We start from the raw sequence: 16,349 nt of genomic DNA, 5'->3' as shown, positions 1-16,349 counted from the left end.
TCCAACAGGGTTATGTTGAAATTAAAAAAAGATGCCTGAACATGATGTTTAATAATGTGGACATTAGCAACCATATTAAATATCCAGAGTAAATATCCAATATGTCTTTTGGAATTTTGAGAGTAGCCTAAAATTCTGTTGAGGTGCTGAGCCTGTTGATCGCCAACTAGTAGTGAAATCTACACTGATCCATTGATTTTGGTTGGATTTTTGTACTGTTTGGTGAATAGAATGGCATATTGACTGATGTCAGAGGAGGATGTGAGAGGAGGAGGGGAGAATGTCATGTTGATTGAGGTGTCAGAGAGCTACAGGTGGGGGCACATCCCCTACATGGGAAGATACAGAAATGTAGATAAGATGACATTTGCTGTCCCATCTGTTGCATCAAAGAGTCACTATCCTGGGAAGGACAGGATACACCCAAACAGCAAAGAGTCTTTGTTATGTAAAGAAAAAGTTTTATGGCTGTTGTAAATGAAGGTAACCTCCTCTCTGTTTCTGTACTTAAGCAATAACATTTTAGATTTCAGTTAGAGAGAGAACACTTTTGACTTCTCTCCACGCTGCGTGTTATTAAAGAGATCTGATTCATACGCTGAAGTCTGATGTTCTTCGGAGACTTAGCAACTCTCAACCTCACAAAGTAGAATTTCCACAACACATGACATGCAGACCTTTCTGATAAGAGATCAAGCAACTTTATTATTATTACTATCTCCCTATTAAAAGTCAATCTTTATGATAGAATAAGGGGTACAAATGCTAAATTTAGCTAGTTCACATTAATAACAAGCAAAGCAATTTCAGCTTTTCCGTGAAAAAAAAAGAAAGTCCTTTCAAAACTCATGACATTTTGGCACAGATCCACTTCAGAGACTTATCACACTGCAGATCATTCCAGCTGTTTTTGGCATTCACACCAGATCTGATGTGTACACAGTCCTCCTCACCCCACTGTGGATTTCCACCACCATTATTAGGCTCATCTTTTCTCCAGTACCTGTCAGGGCAGTGACAGAGAGAATCATGACAAAGTTTATCACTGACATGAACACAGACTTGACACAACGTTTCATCACAGAGGTCCATCAGCCTCGGAGAAATCACATTTTTCTGGGTCCTGAATTGTTAGCAAGTCACTCCTACATCTTTACAGGTGTCTTTGTAGTGTTTCCTGAAGAGATTATCCAGCATTAGTTGTTTTAGTAAGTTCCCCAAAAAGGCCAGAAAAAAAACTTCTTTAAAGACAAACAAACTCTCCAGTGGCAGGTCGTTGACTCGTCGGGCTGGACACATGGACCAACAAAATATCAAGCCTTTGTAGAGGCGACTGCTGTTTGTTCATTAAAGAACATACTGTATTTATTGTGTAACTTGGAAGACTTGTTAAGTTCTCTAACTGTAATGACAAAATATGCCAAACTGCTGCTCTAGCGTTAGTTATTCATAATTGCAGAGTGTCTCTTCATTGAACAAAGAGCCAGAAAGAACACTGAAGGCTTTTCTTAATGGAAAATATATTTTCACTCTTCTCTCTACTGGCTCTGCTGGTGCCAGCACTGTTCTACCATTAGTTTCTCTTTCACTTTACTCAGTTAGGTCTAGATGTGCTGCAGTAGAAAACCAGCTGCCACATTTGGAACAACTTTGATTGCAGATTTGCATGATGCAACGCAACTAGCCCGAGTACCTGACTTTAAAGTGAAACGCTCGCCAAAATGCAACCTAGGCTTTTTAGGGCCCGAGCAGGACTCGACCTGCGAGTTTTTTCAAATGACAACTTTTTCGTCCCAAATGATCCCCTTTTTCCCTGCCTGAACATGCCTCAAAACTTATTACTAAAAACTTACTTAAAACGTACTTAAATTTTGAATAAATGTCACAACTGTCATATAGGCCACGCCCGTTTCCGCCTACCTTTTTTATCCCCGCAAATTTGCAAAATTTCACAAACCTGCATTTTTTAACTCCTCCCAGGCGATTTCACTGATTTGCACCAAACTTTGCACACATGATCTGTTGACGCTGCTGACAAAAAGATATTAAAAGAATTTTGACATTCCAAACAATACTCAAGTCAGTGACAAAAGTCAAGTGACAAAAAGCTATTAAAAGAATTTTGACATTCCAAACAATACTCAAATTATTAAACAACAACTTCCTGTACATTTTGCTCAAAACACAAAGTGTTGCATATCTCCACACTGGTCTGTCTGAATGACATGAACCCGATGTGACTACTTCCCCATGAGCCACTAAGGCTCTGTGAAAAAATGATAAACTTACTTTCTCCAACTCCTCCTCGGCCATTTGACTGATTTGCACGGCAAAAACTAGCCACAAGAGATGTCACGTGACTTTTCTGGCTTTTGACTTTAGTATTGCTTCTTATATGAGGCTCCTTTTTCAAGTTGAAGGTTAATATTGTTTTTCGCTAACAACAAAACAACAAATTATCCGGGCATTTATATGGAACTAAGCTTTAGGAGCGGTCCAACTTTACTCTCCTTCCTGTTAGGTTGCACTCGGGGATCGACGCTTCTGGGCTGCCATGACAACGACTAGAGGAAGACACTACTGCTGACGTGAATTATACAGAAACTTTCTTTTTAGTAAACTCTCTGTACACAAACAATGTTCTCACCCCTGGTGATACTACGAGCAAAGTTTCATGTTGTGTCGAGCCTTCTTAGTGCTTTAAAAATAGCGGTTTTGATGCTGGTGTAAAAGTGCCCCATGCACACCTATTGAAAATGAGTTTGAGCCGAAAACTAAAATACGGTCAATCTAGTAAGTTTAGTAAGTTTGTTTGTAGTGCTAAACATAATACAGGTGTTTTTTTACTCACTTTTTGTCACCCCCATGACATTATTCCTCTCTCCAACAGCACATTTCAATTAAATGCACATGGCCATTTATGCAAATTGGGCGACGCCGTCATTTAGTGACTTTTTAGGACAGCCAATAGCGACTTTCCTTACTGAGATGCTGGCAACAGTGGACTTTGGACTGGGAAGAGCAAGGATCAGTGGAGCAGCCTTGCATTATTAAAAACATTATTTACTTCTTACCCACTCCTTTCAATCTGACACTCTTTTCATTTTGTTCCTGCTGATAGTCATCTTCAACATTCTACAGCATATAGCTGACATGGACCTTTTCTGCTCCTGCAGGCCAGGTTTTCATACAAATTGCTTTTTGTACTTGTACTTGACAAATCACATACTTACAGCGAGTCAGTCTGATTCTGATAACAATTATTCAAACCATTAGACAGAAATTACTCTAGTAATGTACAATCGTTGTACACTAATCAGGCTTCACATTATGACCACCTGCCTAATATTGTTTTGATCCACCTTGATGCCAAAACTGCCCTGACCCATCATAGCATGGACTCCACAATCTATACCTTGCCAAACTCGCTCAAATCCTTACGCTGCCCATTTTTCCTGCTTCTAACACATCAACTTTGAAGACAACATGTTCACTTGCTGCCTAATATGTCCCACTGACTAACAGGTGCCATGATGAAGAGATAATCAGTATTATTCACTTCACCTGTCAGTGGTCATAATGTTTTGCCTGTTTGGTGTATTTGTGTCTATTTTCAAATCAAGTGTTGAACTGTTTGCCTTACCCCACAGTCAGTGGAGTTCCATCTGTCCATTTCCAGGTCCCCTCCTCTTCTCTGTCATTCAAACCAATCCAATTGTCTTCCGTGATGGTTTTAGAGATGAACTCCTGTTCAAGGTAGAGGGAAATAAAGCCATTCATTCTATGATACAATATACATTATTACTGTAATAACCTGATCATCATAGCTAAAACATAGTAAAAACAAAAGCAAGGTGATAATGTCAGACAGATAATTGTTTAATTGAATCACCCATGTGATTAAATGTTTACGTGTCTTAGAAAAGCTCTTGCTAACAAGTGTCTAAATGAAACCACCTCCCTGGAGGTCCACATTTCAATGTCTATACGTCTAGACAATATGTTAAGAGAAAGACGTAGGGAAAGGGACACTAGATTAGTGCCTGCCAACCCTCAGCCTAAAAGCCCCAAATACTGTATATGCCACCAGCCAACTCTACCACATGCCCATCTCCATCTACACCCTCAGTCTATGCAACTTGGCAGGATGTGTCTCACCCCAGCAGAACACCAGCAGAGATTCGGTGGACGACTGCGTATGCTGCGGACAAGCTGGACATGTCATCTCCCTCTTCACACAGATGCAAAGAGACCAGGGAGGGGGGGTTTAATGAGCTGATCGACTGCCACCTCCTCTAATTCTCAGCACTCTCCTGTGTGCGCCTCTGGAGGTAGTATCTGTGGCACAGCACCGGCAAACTGAACAAATGTGAATGGATAAGCGGGTGGGGTATAATTATGTAATTTAGAGCAATAAACATAACTTTGTTTCTTTCAGGTCTTCCAGTTTGGTTTTGATATGGAGTAACGTGTGTTAGGGGAGTTCCACCTCGACTTCACCGTTGCCTCATGTATAAGACATTTAATCATCATTTCATGTGCCAGAAGTGAACTAAAACATCCTAGTCAAGATGAAGAAAACTGATAAAAGAAAGAAGCAAGACAAATGTCCTGGGCAGGACAACTTTGGCGACCATTGTGACATGCTAACAGACGAATGTGAAGCTAACGCTAGTGTAGCTAGTTCCCTGGCTCCTACTACCATCAATGGAGTTATCTTGGACTTTAAAGCAGCCCTAACCAAACTCAGTGACCGGGTGTAATCTACTGAGGCCGCCACCGAGTAACATGAGAGGTGACTAGAGGGGCTAGAGAGGCGATATGACGCGTTGGCTTCCCAATACAAGCAGCAACAAGATAAGCTAGATGACCTTGAGGCCCACTCCTACAGGCAGAATATTCGTAGTGTCGGGATTAAGGAGAAGACAGAAAATGGCCGGCCAACGGAGTTTATATCTAAACTGCTTCCTAAACTGCTTGGAGAGGAGCATTCCAACCTTCCAACAGAAATGGACTGGGCCCACCTGAGCCTGGCTCCGGCTACAGACGGCAAAGCAAGAGCCATCATCGCTAGGATACACTATTATCAGGTGACAGAGCTTGTGATACAGCCTGCAAGAGAGAAAGCTCCTCTATAATATAATGCCGCCCAGCGTACATTTTTCTGGATTTCACCTCGGCCATGATGAAGAAACGTCAGGCTTTTCAAGCCATCAGGGAGAAGTGCAGGGCCAAGTCGATTCAGTGTGGATTCCGAAACCCAATACGCTTAGTGGTCATGGTCAACAACACCGGTACATTCACTAACTTGGCTGAAGCCGAGAAGTTCCTGAGCTGTGAAGTTGAGGGATGGGACATAGCCGTCAGTGCTGCTGCAAGCCAGGGGATGGACTGATATTCCAGACATGTTATGCAAGTAATGCTGCCACATGAAAGGATGGTGTAAGTTAACACTGTTTAACAAAGACTGCCAGTTCATAAGCTATGCTCATGTTTAGTTTGGGTGAGGACTAATGAGTTTTATTTTCTTCTCAGTGTTTATTTGTGAAAGGGGGTGTCTCGTCTACCCTGTTTGGAGAAATGTATATCATGGTATTTCTCAAAATGGTTAGGGTTAGGTTTCACGGTATATGGAGGTATTTTTTTTCGTGCATAATCAGGTGTTCACAGCATTTTCCACTGGTTGAGAGAGGAATTACTAGCCCCTTTTAGATAGAAAAGATGGCACATTTGCTGCAAGGTAAAGGCTGCACTCTGCCACCCTGTCTATCCAAAAGAGAGGTTTAATATTCCTTCTTTCCCAAAAAGTCGACACTGGGGTAGGCATAAACATGTGACGTGACGTGAAGCATGAAGTTGGGCGTGAACAGTGACGTACAACATATGCATCAGAAGAAACGTGGCGACACTTGACAGATTTACTTAACTATAGACCCGTGGCCCATATTCTCACCTCCTCAGTCAAACACTCGCCGATGTTAAACCCCTGCTATTAAAGGAAGCATGCAGCTGAGCGCCTCGCGTCAACTTCCATTTCTATGCTGCAGTTTCTTGTAACTTATCTGCTACCACACACACAGATCAGTCAATATAAGGTTATATAGCAATAAGCTCATTACATTTTAGTGGTGCAATATGTAAGAATTGGCCACCTGTAAAGCTCAAAAACAAATGGGGGGCAGCGTATCAACGGAGTACCTGCTTACTGCTGCCAACTGTAGCTGCCCTTAACACATTAGCTCAGTTAGCCAAGCAGCTAGTGCTCAAGGACTGGGCAGTGTTAGCTCGGTTACTGTTGCCACCGAAAACATGTAACAGATGAATGACGGCACTTACTTTTTTTTATTTGCCAGTTATACAAAGCATTTAACTGTGAGTATGTTGGTGGACACACAGGGAGAGCTGCTAGCTAACTGGATCCATACAAGAGACACCAGAAGTGAGACGCCTCAAACTCAAACTCTGATCGGTCAAACAGCCTCAACTCAATTCAAAGGAGCTTTATTGACTTAACAAACATCGACACACGAGCAGTGCATTGCAAAGCAGGTTATTTTCACATAAAGAGACCAGAGACCAGATTGTTATGGTAGCTCATTTCTGGAACTTTGAGAAAAAAAATCCTGTAAGTCATCATGTCTCTAAATAACATTAGATCATGTTTTTTCAGATAACAAACTGGTTAATACTAAGTCATTTTGAGAGTTTCTCATTATTAGAAGATAATTCGTTGTTACGATAAAGTATAAAGATAGATACCAAATTATTATTTTGAAATACTCATTATTTTGAGAATGTTTCTCATTATTTTGTAATACAAACTCATTATTTTGTGATACAAACTCATTATTTTGTGACATGTCATTTTTTTGTGATAAGTCATCGCGAAGTGATGATGTTTTTTGGGTCACTTATCACCAAAACATGTTATTTTGGTTCTTACAATGCATCAAAATATTAACGAGAAACTGTGATATTGTTTGACTGGATAATGTTTATTGGATGCAGTAGACAAATAAAGTGTGTTTTGTTGTGTAACATGTGGAAGACTGTTGACTGTCTACCGAGTGTGATAAGTTAGTTGAGATGGGGAGTAAAGGATGGGGACGTTGTTCATTTACTTTCAGAATTAACAGTAACCATGTTTCCTGAAATTAACACTCAACAGTCGCGAAACGCCACCCCACCATCTTCTGCAACCACAGAGAGATGCTCTGATGGTCATAGCTCATCTTTCCATCTGCTATGTATAAACTCTAGCTGACACACAACCTCGCTTACTCCTTGATTCCACTGAGTGACACTGTTTTGTACCGTCGTACTTCATAGAGCATTTCAGAAATGGAGTGTCAGGCCTTCCTGATGTTTTTGGACTTGTATACTTGTATACGTCATTTCTTCTTGATTTTTGTATTCCTACTGTGGTTGAGTAGGCTAGTACAGGCTACGTATTTAAATATGTTACATAACTTAATAAAATGTAAACACAAATACTGAAATTACCTTATTAACTAAAACCCCAAGCAATAACACACAAACACAACATCTGAGATTGTTGACGTTGTTTTTGCACTGACTAGTTTTTGCCACACATTCAATTATTTGTGGTGGTCGGCTGTTAAGTACAGCTTCAGAGAGCTGCTAGCATCGCTCTCACAACATGTCGTCAATGTGTTTTCATTAGTGATATAATAATGTTCCTGTTGATCAGGATATTCCACACACCTGTTGACCATGTGCATAAAATGAACTGCCACCTCTTTAAACATGTGACTGTTGTGGTGGAAATTTCTGTCAATAAAAGAGTAAAGTCAGATCTGTCTTTTCGGTAAGTTTAATCCAACCATCTGCAGATGGACTCACCACACAGTCAAATTCATGAGCTGAGTGAATGAGCCCCGAGTAAAGGAGTGTTCACAATTTATACACAGATATCAACAAGGTCAGGGGAAGAGACAAGCACTCTCAGTGCCAGCAGTGATTAAGCTACACACATACGTACATACGACTATCCCAATCAGACAGGCTTCTCATCCACACAAGACATAAAGTTAAAACTTCATGACGCATGACCTGGGACTCTGTGTGAAGCATAAAATTATCAGACATAAAACATGAGACAAGAAGGCGACTTTCTATCTGAGTTTTGGCTGGTTCGTGACTCTATTACAATCATATAGGGCAGAGGTTAGGTGTTCATACATTTGATTCAACAAAATAGTTCAAAATTCATCAACCCATAATGAAAAGGAATTTTTCCATCACACTGTAAAAATACAACATCCTGCAAAATACAATTATTAATGCAGACATCTGATTTTCAATTTCATTAAAAAAATTTGTTTTTCTAATTCATTTCCAAATTCATTTCCAGATTTATTTTACAGATTTATTTCCAAATTCATTTCCAAATTCATGTTCAAATTCATTTTCAAATTCACTTCCAGATTCATTTCCAAATTCATTTCCAAATTGATTTTCAAATTTAATTTTCTAATTTATTTTCAATTTGTATCATTTTTCTTGTGGGAACCGGAGGACCCGGAAGAACCCACGACCCAGATCGAAGGGGTCACTCTGACGTTTTTGGGGGAGTCTCCTCAGGGACTTGATCTTCCTCTGGGAGTTCAGGAGCCAGTGCGTTATCAGTGGACTTCAGGGAGCGATTACTGCAGCTCCACTGGATCATCCTCGCACCTCGCATCCTGGTTCTCACATCACCTGTGGTCTCTTGCTGCCAGACACTGATCTTCTTTGCCATCTTCTGGCAAAGGGTGTCCAGCTCAACCCTCAAGTTGATGATCACATGTGAGCCAACCAACACTGTGTCTGCGTGAGACCTGACTTCCTTTTCAAGCTTGTGTTGAAGAGTGTTGGCCTGTTGTCTGACAGTGATGAAGTCAGTTGGGTATCTTTGGCTGATTTCATGCTGTGAATTGGAGCTGAGCATTGTAAGCCTGCTGTCTGACAGTGTGTCAGTGATCTGCCTGTTGATTGTTCGCTTTGCTTTCCCTCTTCATCAGCAGTGTAACCTGTTGAGACGATTGAACGTATAAAATGATGGGACAGTCTGAAGCTTTCCCTTTTATACCCTTGCTGACATGCATCATGGAATCTCAGCTTTGATGATTGAAGGTTCCATTTGTCTTTGATTTATTGCCTTTTCGGACAGTTCCATTTCTTTTAACTTTGATTCTAAATGTTTACATTCAAAATCACATTCTGTGATTGACATCTAAACAACTTGGCTGCCCACTAATTAGTGTGAATGCTGCAAGCATGAAATATTCAGCATTTTTTGCAAATTTTCTCCCATTCATCCATATGGGAATTTCATTCTGCTACTACTTCAGCAATTACAGTCATCAGATTTTATAATAGGTGTGTATTGCTTGAGCTAGAGAGCGTGACATCATTGCTAGAGTGGAGATCAGCTAGAAAAACTGGAGATAAAATTCTCTTCAGCTTGATTTAGATCCCACATCCTTTACTTCACATAGACAATATACACATAGAAATGCTGGACATCTTGGCGGCTTTCAGCTGATGATGTTATTTCAAATGTAGGACTTAAACTTTTGGATGTAGAAGCCCCAGAGCGACAAGCACTCTGGCATCTCCCCCATTAACCACACTGTTACTTTTGAGCATTAAATTCTGGAGCCCTATTTCCAATATTCAGCTTTTTGTTCAGCTAAAGAAACTTTTCATGTACCAAAATGTTGTAGTTTTATGCATTTCAGGCGAGTATTTTCCTGTATATTCAGCAGGTTTTTCAAAATCACTTCAGCCGTCAGCATTCAAATTGACTTTGACAAAATATCTGTCCCCTGTCTGTCCTACCGACTCCTCATCACATGTTTGCCTGAAAATCAGCCTCTGTCCCTGGCAACAAACTTTAACTCACTAAGTGTTTTGTCATCTTCCACTATTGACTATCCACTCCTGACTGAGAATTCAATGAAGTTTCCCCCAGAAAACAGCCTCCCTCCCCATGAGTGAGAGTCAGACAACACCCAGTTTACAGTTGCAGTTATGTAATTATGACATTTAGAGGGAAAAACGTAACTTTGTCACTTTCCAGGATGCATGGTGGGTCAAGATCTCAACCATAACACATTATGACAGCATCCATATGATTATAAACAGTCAGTGGGTACGTGTTTAGAATGACAGGAGGACACCAGTGGAAACACGTTGAAAAATACACACAGATATCGTCGTCATCATGTACAGTCATGCCTCTTCTGGATCTGCGGTGCTGGCTTGTGGCTTACACACTGGTGTGTCATTACACCGGAGTCACTTTTTAAAAAAATCAAGTTTGAACGAATTTGAAATGACACGCAATTTAGTCGAATGAATTCGAATAAATTACCCCCCGGTGAGTGTGCGGAGTAGTAGTCTGTCAGACGAGGTTGTATATTCCACTGCTAATGTTAGCTTACGTGGTTGTAAGCTAGCAGGTGAGTCCGCAGATTTGTTGTCATCGTGGAGTAAGACAGCTGCTTTGTACAAAGTCGACAAACAGCTTTGTTAGTTACTTTTCCATCTACGGTGTAGAACAGTAAATACTTACATACATTACATCTCAGATGCTTTGGTGTCGCGATTGTCCGCGCAGGATGGCTTTGCTCGCTAGTGTCCTCCATTTTCATAGCAAATAACATAATACTACTAGCTGAATTGACAGGTCTAGAGTTAACAGGGCGCACAAGAGGTCAAGCTAAATTAATGGCGCCCTCTGCTGGATCACAAGGCGAATTACTTCAAGCTGTCAGTTGCGCTAATAGACCGTACATTTTGATTTCGGACAGGTCATTACATTCAAATACGAACTTTCCCCTCCACTTTCGAACGAATATTCAAATTTAGAATAAAAAGTGAAAGCCCTAGTACATCCTCTTTAGAGTTTAAGGTTGATGTAATGCACAGGGTTTCCAAGCATGCACCCTAACCCTGCATCAACAGGAGAGAGTTCATTGAAAAACTTTGGGTTCTGTCAAGTTGATAACGAGTTATGTTATCAATCCTTTAAGGACATATGATGTTTGATAGGCTTAGGGTTTTATTTCTAGATTTATTTATGATTAAACATCACTACATACCACCAGTCACATTAGAGTGAATTAAGTCTGAGAAAGCAAGAACGCTTTTTCCATTACCCAAAGATGGATTGATTCATTTCAAAAACGGGCACTTAAATTTGACATGTATTTTCTTCAGGAGATACACATTAAAAAAACTGCAGCAAAAATAGTTTGTCCCTCATTGGCTTAAAGGTCTATCAGTTGAACTTCAGTTCATAATCAAGACGCTTTGCAATTATCATAAGAAAAAATATACCATTTATCCACTCCCAAATAAGGAAGGCCAACTTGCCGAGCACAGATCAATGTAGTTGGATCGTAGGAATATAAATCGAATCATCGATGTAGTAGATGAATCATTACACCCCTAATATGGGGCCAATTTCAGCAACCCGATTTTTTTTTTTAGAACCTTTTCAACACTTTACCAAATTTGTCGGATTCAAATGTAATCATGGGTGGAAATTTTAACTATGTTTGAGATCTTGTTCTTGGTCAACAGCACTCCCAGACCAGTATATTTAGAAACAGTGGCACACTCATTTTTTGGTGGAAATCTGGAGGCGTCTCCACCCTACCACAAAGGATTTTTCTTATTTTTCCACAGTACATAAATCCTACTCTAGGATTGATTTCTTTTTGTTGGATTCTAAGTTGCAACAGTCAGTTGTTGACTGCACTTATAATATACTAATATCAGATCATGCTCCTATCTCCTTAAGTCTTGACTTGAACCATAAGAGAGGTGAACATAACTGGTGCTTGAATAACCTATCTTTCTGGTAAAACAGAACTATATTTAAGTACCAATGACATGGGCGATGTGGATGATTCCACTCTGTGGGAGGCCATAAAGGCTGTCCTTAGAGACCATATAATATTGTATGAGGCAGCAGCGGAAAAAAAATCTAAGGAAAGACTAACCAAAATTGATGATCATGATCATTCAAAGAAAACTGAACCTAAAACAGAAGTACTTAATAAAATAACTGCTCTATGATATGAATATAGTTTTATACTTAATTATCTGCTCATCTTAACAGTCCCACTGCTGTTAAAAAGGTATTCTTTGTTAACAGTTTTGTAACTGGCAACACCATAAGAATCTGGAAGCAAATAAAACATTACATCGAGTCTCCAAAAACCTACTTGGGCAACCCAATATGTGAAAACCTTCTTTTTTTACCAGTTCTGACTGATAGTGTTTTCTCTCTCTGGAAGGGGAAAGGCATTTGCAACATAGGTGATTTATATATTAACAGCATTTTTGCCTTGTATGACATTCCTGAATCTGGCCTTTTTCGATTCTTTCAAATTCGAAATTACGTCAGGATGCATTTACACAACTTTGAAATTGTGATAGAGCATGAGGCCCTTGAGGCAATGAACAAGTTTGACCCTGCAGCTAAAGACTTCATTCATTCTTTTCCCGGCTCTTACACAACAATACTCCATTGAACACAGTGAGTCTTAGACAGGCATGGACAGATGAACTGAATACAGAACTGTGAGGTGAAGTATGGGATGAATGTTTAAAAAGTATACATGATTGCTCTGTGAATGTCAAGCATTGCCTTATACAGTTTAAGACAAGACATTCTATTATTCTAGAGAAAAACTGCAATTTCTTTGCTGATGTTTCACCCATTTGCAACAAATACTTACATACTGGAAAAGTATTTTTCATTGCTTCTCTATGGCTTATGGGAAATGTTGGGAGCCTGATCCATCGGTAGCCATTCTTGGGCAACTACCCCTTTGTCTTTTGCCAATAAATATGAGAAAGGGCTATCCTATTTGGAACTGTGATTGCAGGAAGTTAATCCTCCAGGCATGGAGGTCAGACATTGCACCCACAGTAAATCTGCTTCACCCGGAGAAACTGAGACTTTATAATGAACACAAGAGAGACATGTTTGACACATTATTATCTCTTAATTATGATGTGCTGATTTTCATGTTTCTTGTTTCACTTGTTAGTTTTGGGGTGGGGGGGAAGGAGGGTCTTTTTTCTATTCTTTTTTTCTATTATCTGTTTGTCCATGTGTTCTTGTCTCATTCTGAAAAACAGTAAACATAAATATTAAAAGAAAAAGTAATTTGTTCCTTTACTTTTTGGGGGGCAAAAACTGAGGTGCGCATGAAGTATATAGGTGGGTAAGAAGCCATGCAAAGTCTATTTTATTTACAAGTCACAAATTTGTCTCAGTGGACTTTACAATCTATCGAGGCTCTAGAAGGAAAAACTCCTCACTACCTGTTCTTCATCAGTGTCAATGGTCACCAGCTCTGCTCCTCTGTCTCTGCAGTCTTGTCTGCCATTTTCCCAAGAATCAGTCTTAGTGGAGAAGAGATAGCAGGTGCAACTGAACATCTTCCATCCTGCAGGACAAGTTCTCTCTGGAAAAAGCATCAAAGTGACGTTAAAGATCAGACAAGGTCCATGTTGCTCAGTTTGGGAGGTTGAGGATTGAATGTATGCTCTTTGGATGAAAATGTTTTTAACTGATGTGCTAATTAATATTTCTTATATCATGGACAATGAATTAAAACCAGAATGGAACAAAATAACATCATCAAAAACAGAACGATATTTTTAAATGACAATAATGTTTTGAATAAAATATATTGATACCAAGATTTGCACACTGTTGAATCATTAAGATGTTTTGAATAGTTGATCCAACCTCTTTGAACTCCATGCAACTGTTTTTCTCAAAAACAAACATTAACTATCACCTTTGAAGGGACTTTAAGCAGGGTGCCCGGATATTTTTATCTTGGAGGGTTAGGGCCAGTGTTTCTAACTGTCAATCATCGCTGTTGTTTCTTAACTTAAATATATTCCTGTCTGAATGAATTGAAAGAATGAATAAAGTCATGGGTACATAAATGTAACTGACAGAAGTGAGAGTGGGATACAAGTGTCTGATCAGCACAGTCTCTGTATATAGGTGTTCTATAAATGAGGCCGTGGCAGCTCCTGTCCTTCATGTTAACAGACAGCTGTGCAGAACACACACAGGCAGGCGAGCACTCACTCTGTTTGGACAAACTCTGAAGTCTGTCCAGCTCTTTGGACACTGAAGTGAGGTTGGCATTCAGCAGGTCTCTCTCTTCAGACACAGAGGACAGCTTGTCATTACTGGCCTGGAGACGCTCCGTCAGGTTGGCTTTGACAGTGGAGTGTTCTGCAGCTAAATCCCAGTCTGAAATTAAATCAAGATTCACTCATGCATTGATACCAATACTGACTAAAGGTTCTATATTTGAGTCAAAATCATCCTAATTTGTCCTGACAGAGGAAGATGTTCATTCTGCTCATGCAGTCTATGAAATATCAACCTGAGGGCTGAAATGAACTTGAAGTCCAAACAGTGATGTACAGTCTTTATAATAATATGCTCTGATGTTTCCCCAGCAAATATCTAAATACTGAGCAACCTGCACCTGAATTCAAACATGGTTCAGCTCTTCATCATCCACAGATGTTCAAATATGTCATTTTGCTGCGTTAGCTGCTGGAATATATTTACCATGGCCGTAAAATCATATTCATAAAGACACGTGCATCTCTCACAAGTTCACCCTGACACTGACTGATGAAAAACAGACTCACAGGAGACACCGAGGCTGATGAGTCCAACCAGCAGGACAACACTGAGCAGCCCCAGACAGAGAACCACGGCTCCATGAAGCCTCCTCTCTGAGCTCCTGGGACCTGAACACAGAGAGGACATGATATCATGATCATAACACAGGATAATACACAACATCAATATGCACAACCCATGTGTGTGAGTGAGCATTCTTACCTGTCTGATTTGTTGAAGGTGTTGGGTCGACAGGCTTGTTGTAATCACCATTTTCATAGATCTCCTCCATCGCTCAAAAGGTACCCAGCTCTCTCCTAAACGGTCAGTGCATGTATATGATGATGGTGGATTCAACGTCTCTCACGGTTCTCAGGAAGTCATTGGTTTTTCAAGGTGGTGAAAATAGTTTGCACAGGAAACATAAACCACCAGCTCAATACCTTTAAGTTCCACATCTGTGTAAAGGCACATGAACATGTACATAATACGTCTGTGGTCCTTTTCAATTGGCACTTTTGTAAAACCTTGAAATGGTTGCATTACATTGCATATATATTTCAAGAGGAATTAATGGACTATTTCATGTTGGATCGCTGACTTTAAACTACCTCAAAACAGGAGTGAATGAATGTGTGGGGAACCTCTAGAACCCATTTTTATGTGACGCATTTGAGCTTTACATTTTTTATTCATTTCTTAACTTGCAAAGAAGTGGCCTCACATTCATTTAAAAGAGAGCTAAATTCATTTGCATGTTTATTCCATGTATATAGCAGCTAAAGTTCGAAAACAAAAACCATAAACTGCTTTTATTTTAATTTGGTACACCTTCTATTATATCGTTTTCTTTAAACTACTGGCTCACATTCTAGAAATTGTCACAGTGGACGTTCGCTTTAATTATTTCTTAACTTTGTGTGTAATGTCCTGTCAACTGTTTCTGTTTTTATTTGCATGTTTAATTTCCAGAACAATTTGCCTGCTGAATGATGCTGAAGCCGATGACGACAAAGACAACAATACTATATACCGCTGAGCACATAAATGCCCGGAACCGACCAATGTTCCTGCTACAAAGTCATCCTCCTAATTACACTGGAATAAAAATAGACATTTAGACTGTATATGCTATGAAGAATAGACTACTACAGGAATGAATGCATTTAAAAACAATTTATTTAGGAACTATTTTATGACATCTAAGATTTAAACATTTTTTTTCATGGCTGTTACCGCAATGGTTTGACTGACTGGCTTCACTTCACAGTAGTGAGAGTTAAATACTATTAAAGACTTGAAGCAGAGGAAAACAGCCTCAGCACTCCATTTGTCACTCAGCCAGACAGTGTTCCATAGGAAAACTGTTGGCGAGGAAAAAAACATCTTTTTTAATTTTTTTTTTTATTTCATCATTCAATAAGCTGTATCTTTCAAGGAGGTCATATCACGCTTTTTGGGTTTTGCCTTTCCATTATTGTGTTATGCAGCACAGAAAACACTGCTCCTGCACTGCCTGAAACACCTGGTTTGGAGTCGAGCCTTTACCTCTGTAACGTACGTGCTGTACTGTGTAACAGGTGTTATATAAATATATATTTGTATGTATTTATCACAAAATATATACACTCCAGCAGTCAGTCAGCAGACATACACTTGCTACTGC

At 39.7% G+C, this 16,349-nt stretch overlaps 1 protein-coding gene across 1 annotated transcript; it reads right to left on the bottom strand.

The window, feature by feature from the left end:
* Positions 1-101: 101 nt before the first annotated feature.
* On the bottom strand, positions 102-15,131 carry LOC119025659 (CD209 antigen-like protein C). Its single transcript, XM_037109448.1, has 6 exons — positions 14,906-15,131; positions 14,710-14,811; positions 14,132-14,299; positions 13,348-13,490; positions 3,644-3,747; positions 102-1,003 (listed from the first exon to the last, which is right to left on the bottom strand). Exons 1-6 carry the CDS (start codon positions 14,973-14,975, stop codon positions 847-849), a joined length of 744 nt encoding a protein of 247 aa, XP_036965343.1. The 5' UTR covers positions 14,976-15,131; the 3' UTR covers positions 102-846.
* Between the last annotated feature and the right edge of the window lie 1,218 nt (positions 15,132-16,349).

This window comes from Acanthopagrus latus, chromosome 9, assembly GCF_904848185.1.
Source record: "Acanthopagrus latus isolate v.2019 chromosome 9, fAcaLat1.1, whole genome shotgun sequence".
Taxonomy (NCBI): Eukaryota; Metazoa; Chordata; class Actinopteri; order Spariformes; family Sparidae; genus Acanthopagrus; species Acanthopagrus latus.
This window is presented reverse-complemented; position numbering and strand designations above follow the sequence as displayed.

What these genes read in the sequence shown, in the direction of transcription:
- LOC119025659 (XM_037109448.1), bottom strand. Translation starts at nt 14,975, where the DNA reads ATGGAGGAGATCTATGAAAATGGTGATTACAACAAGCCTGTCGACCCA. An exon ending in TCAGAGTTTGTCCAAACAGA is followed by an intron (nt 13,491 to 14,131) that starts GTGAGTGCTCGC and finishes TGCTTTTTCCAG; the next exon opens with AGAGAACTTGTCCTGCAGGA. An exon ending in TTGACACTGATGAAGAACAG is followed by an intron (nt 3,748 to 13,347) that starts GTAGTGAGGAGT and finishes TACCTTGAACAG; the next exon opens with GAGTTCATCTCTAAAACCAT.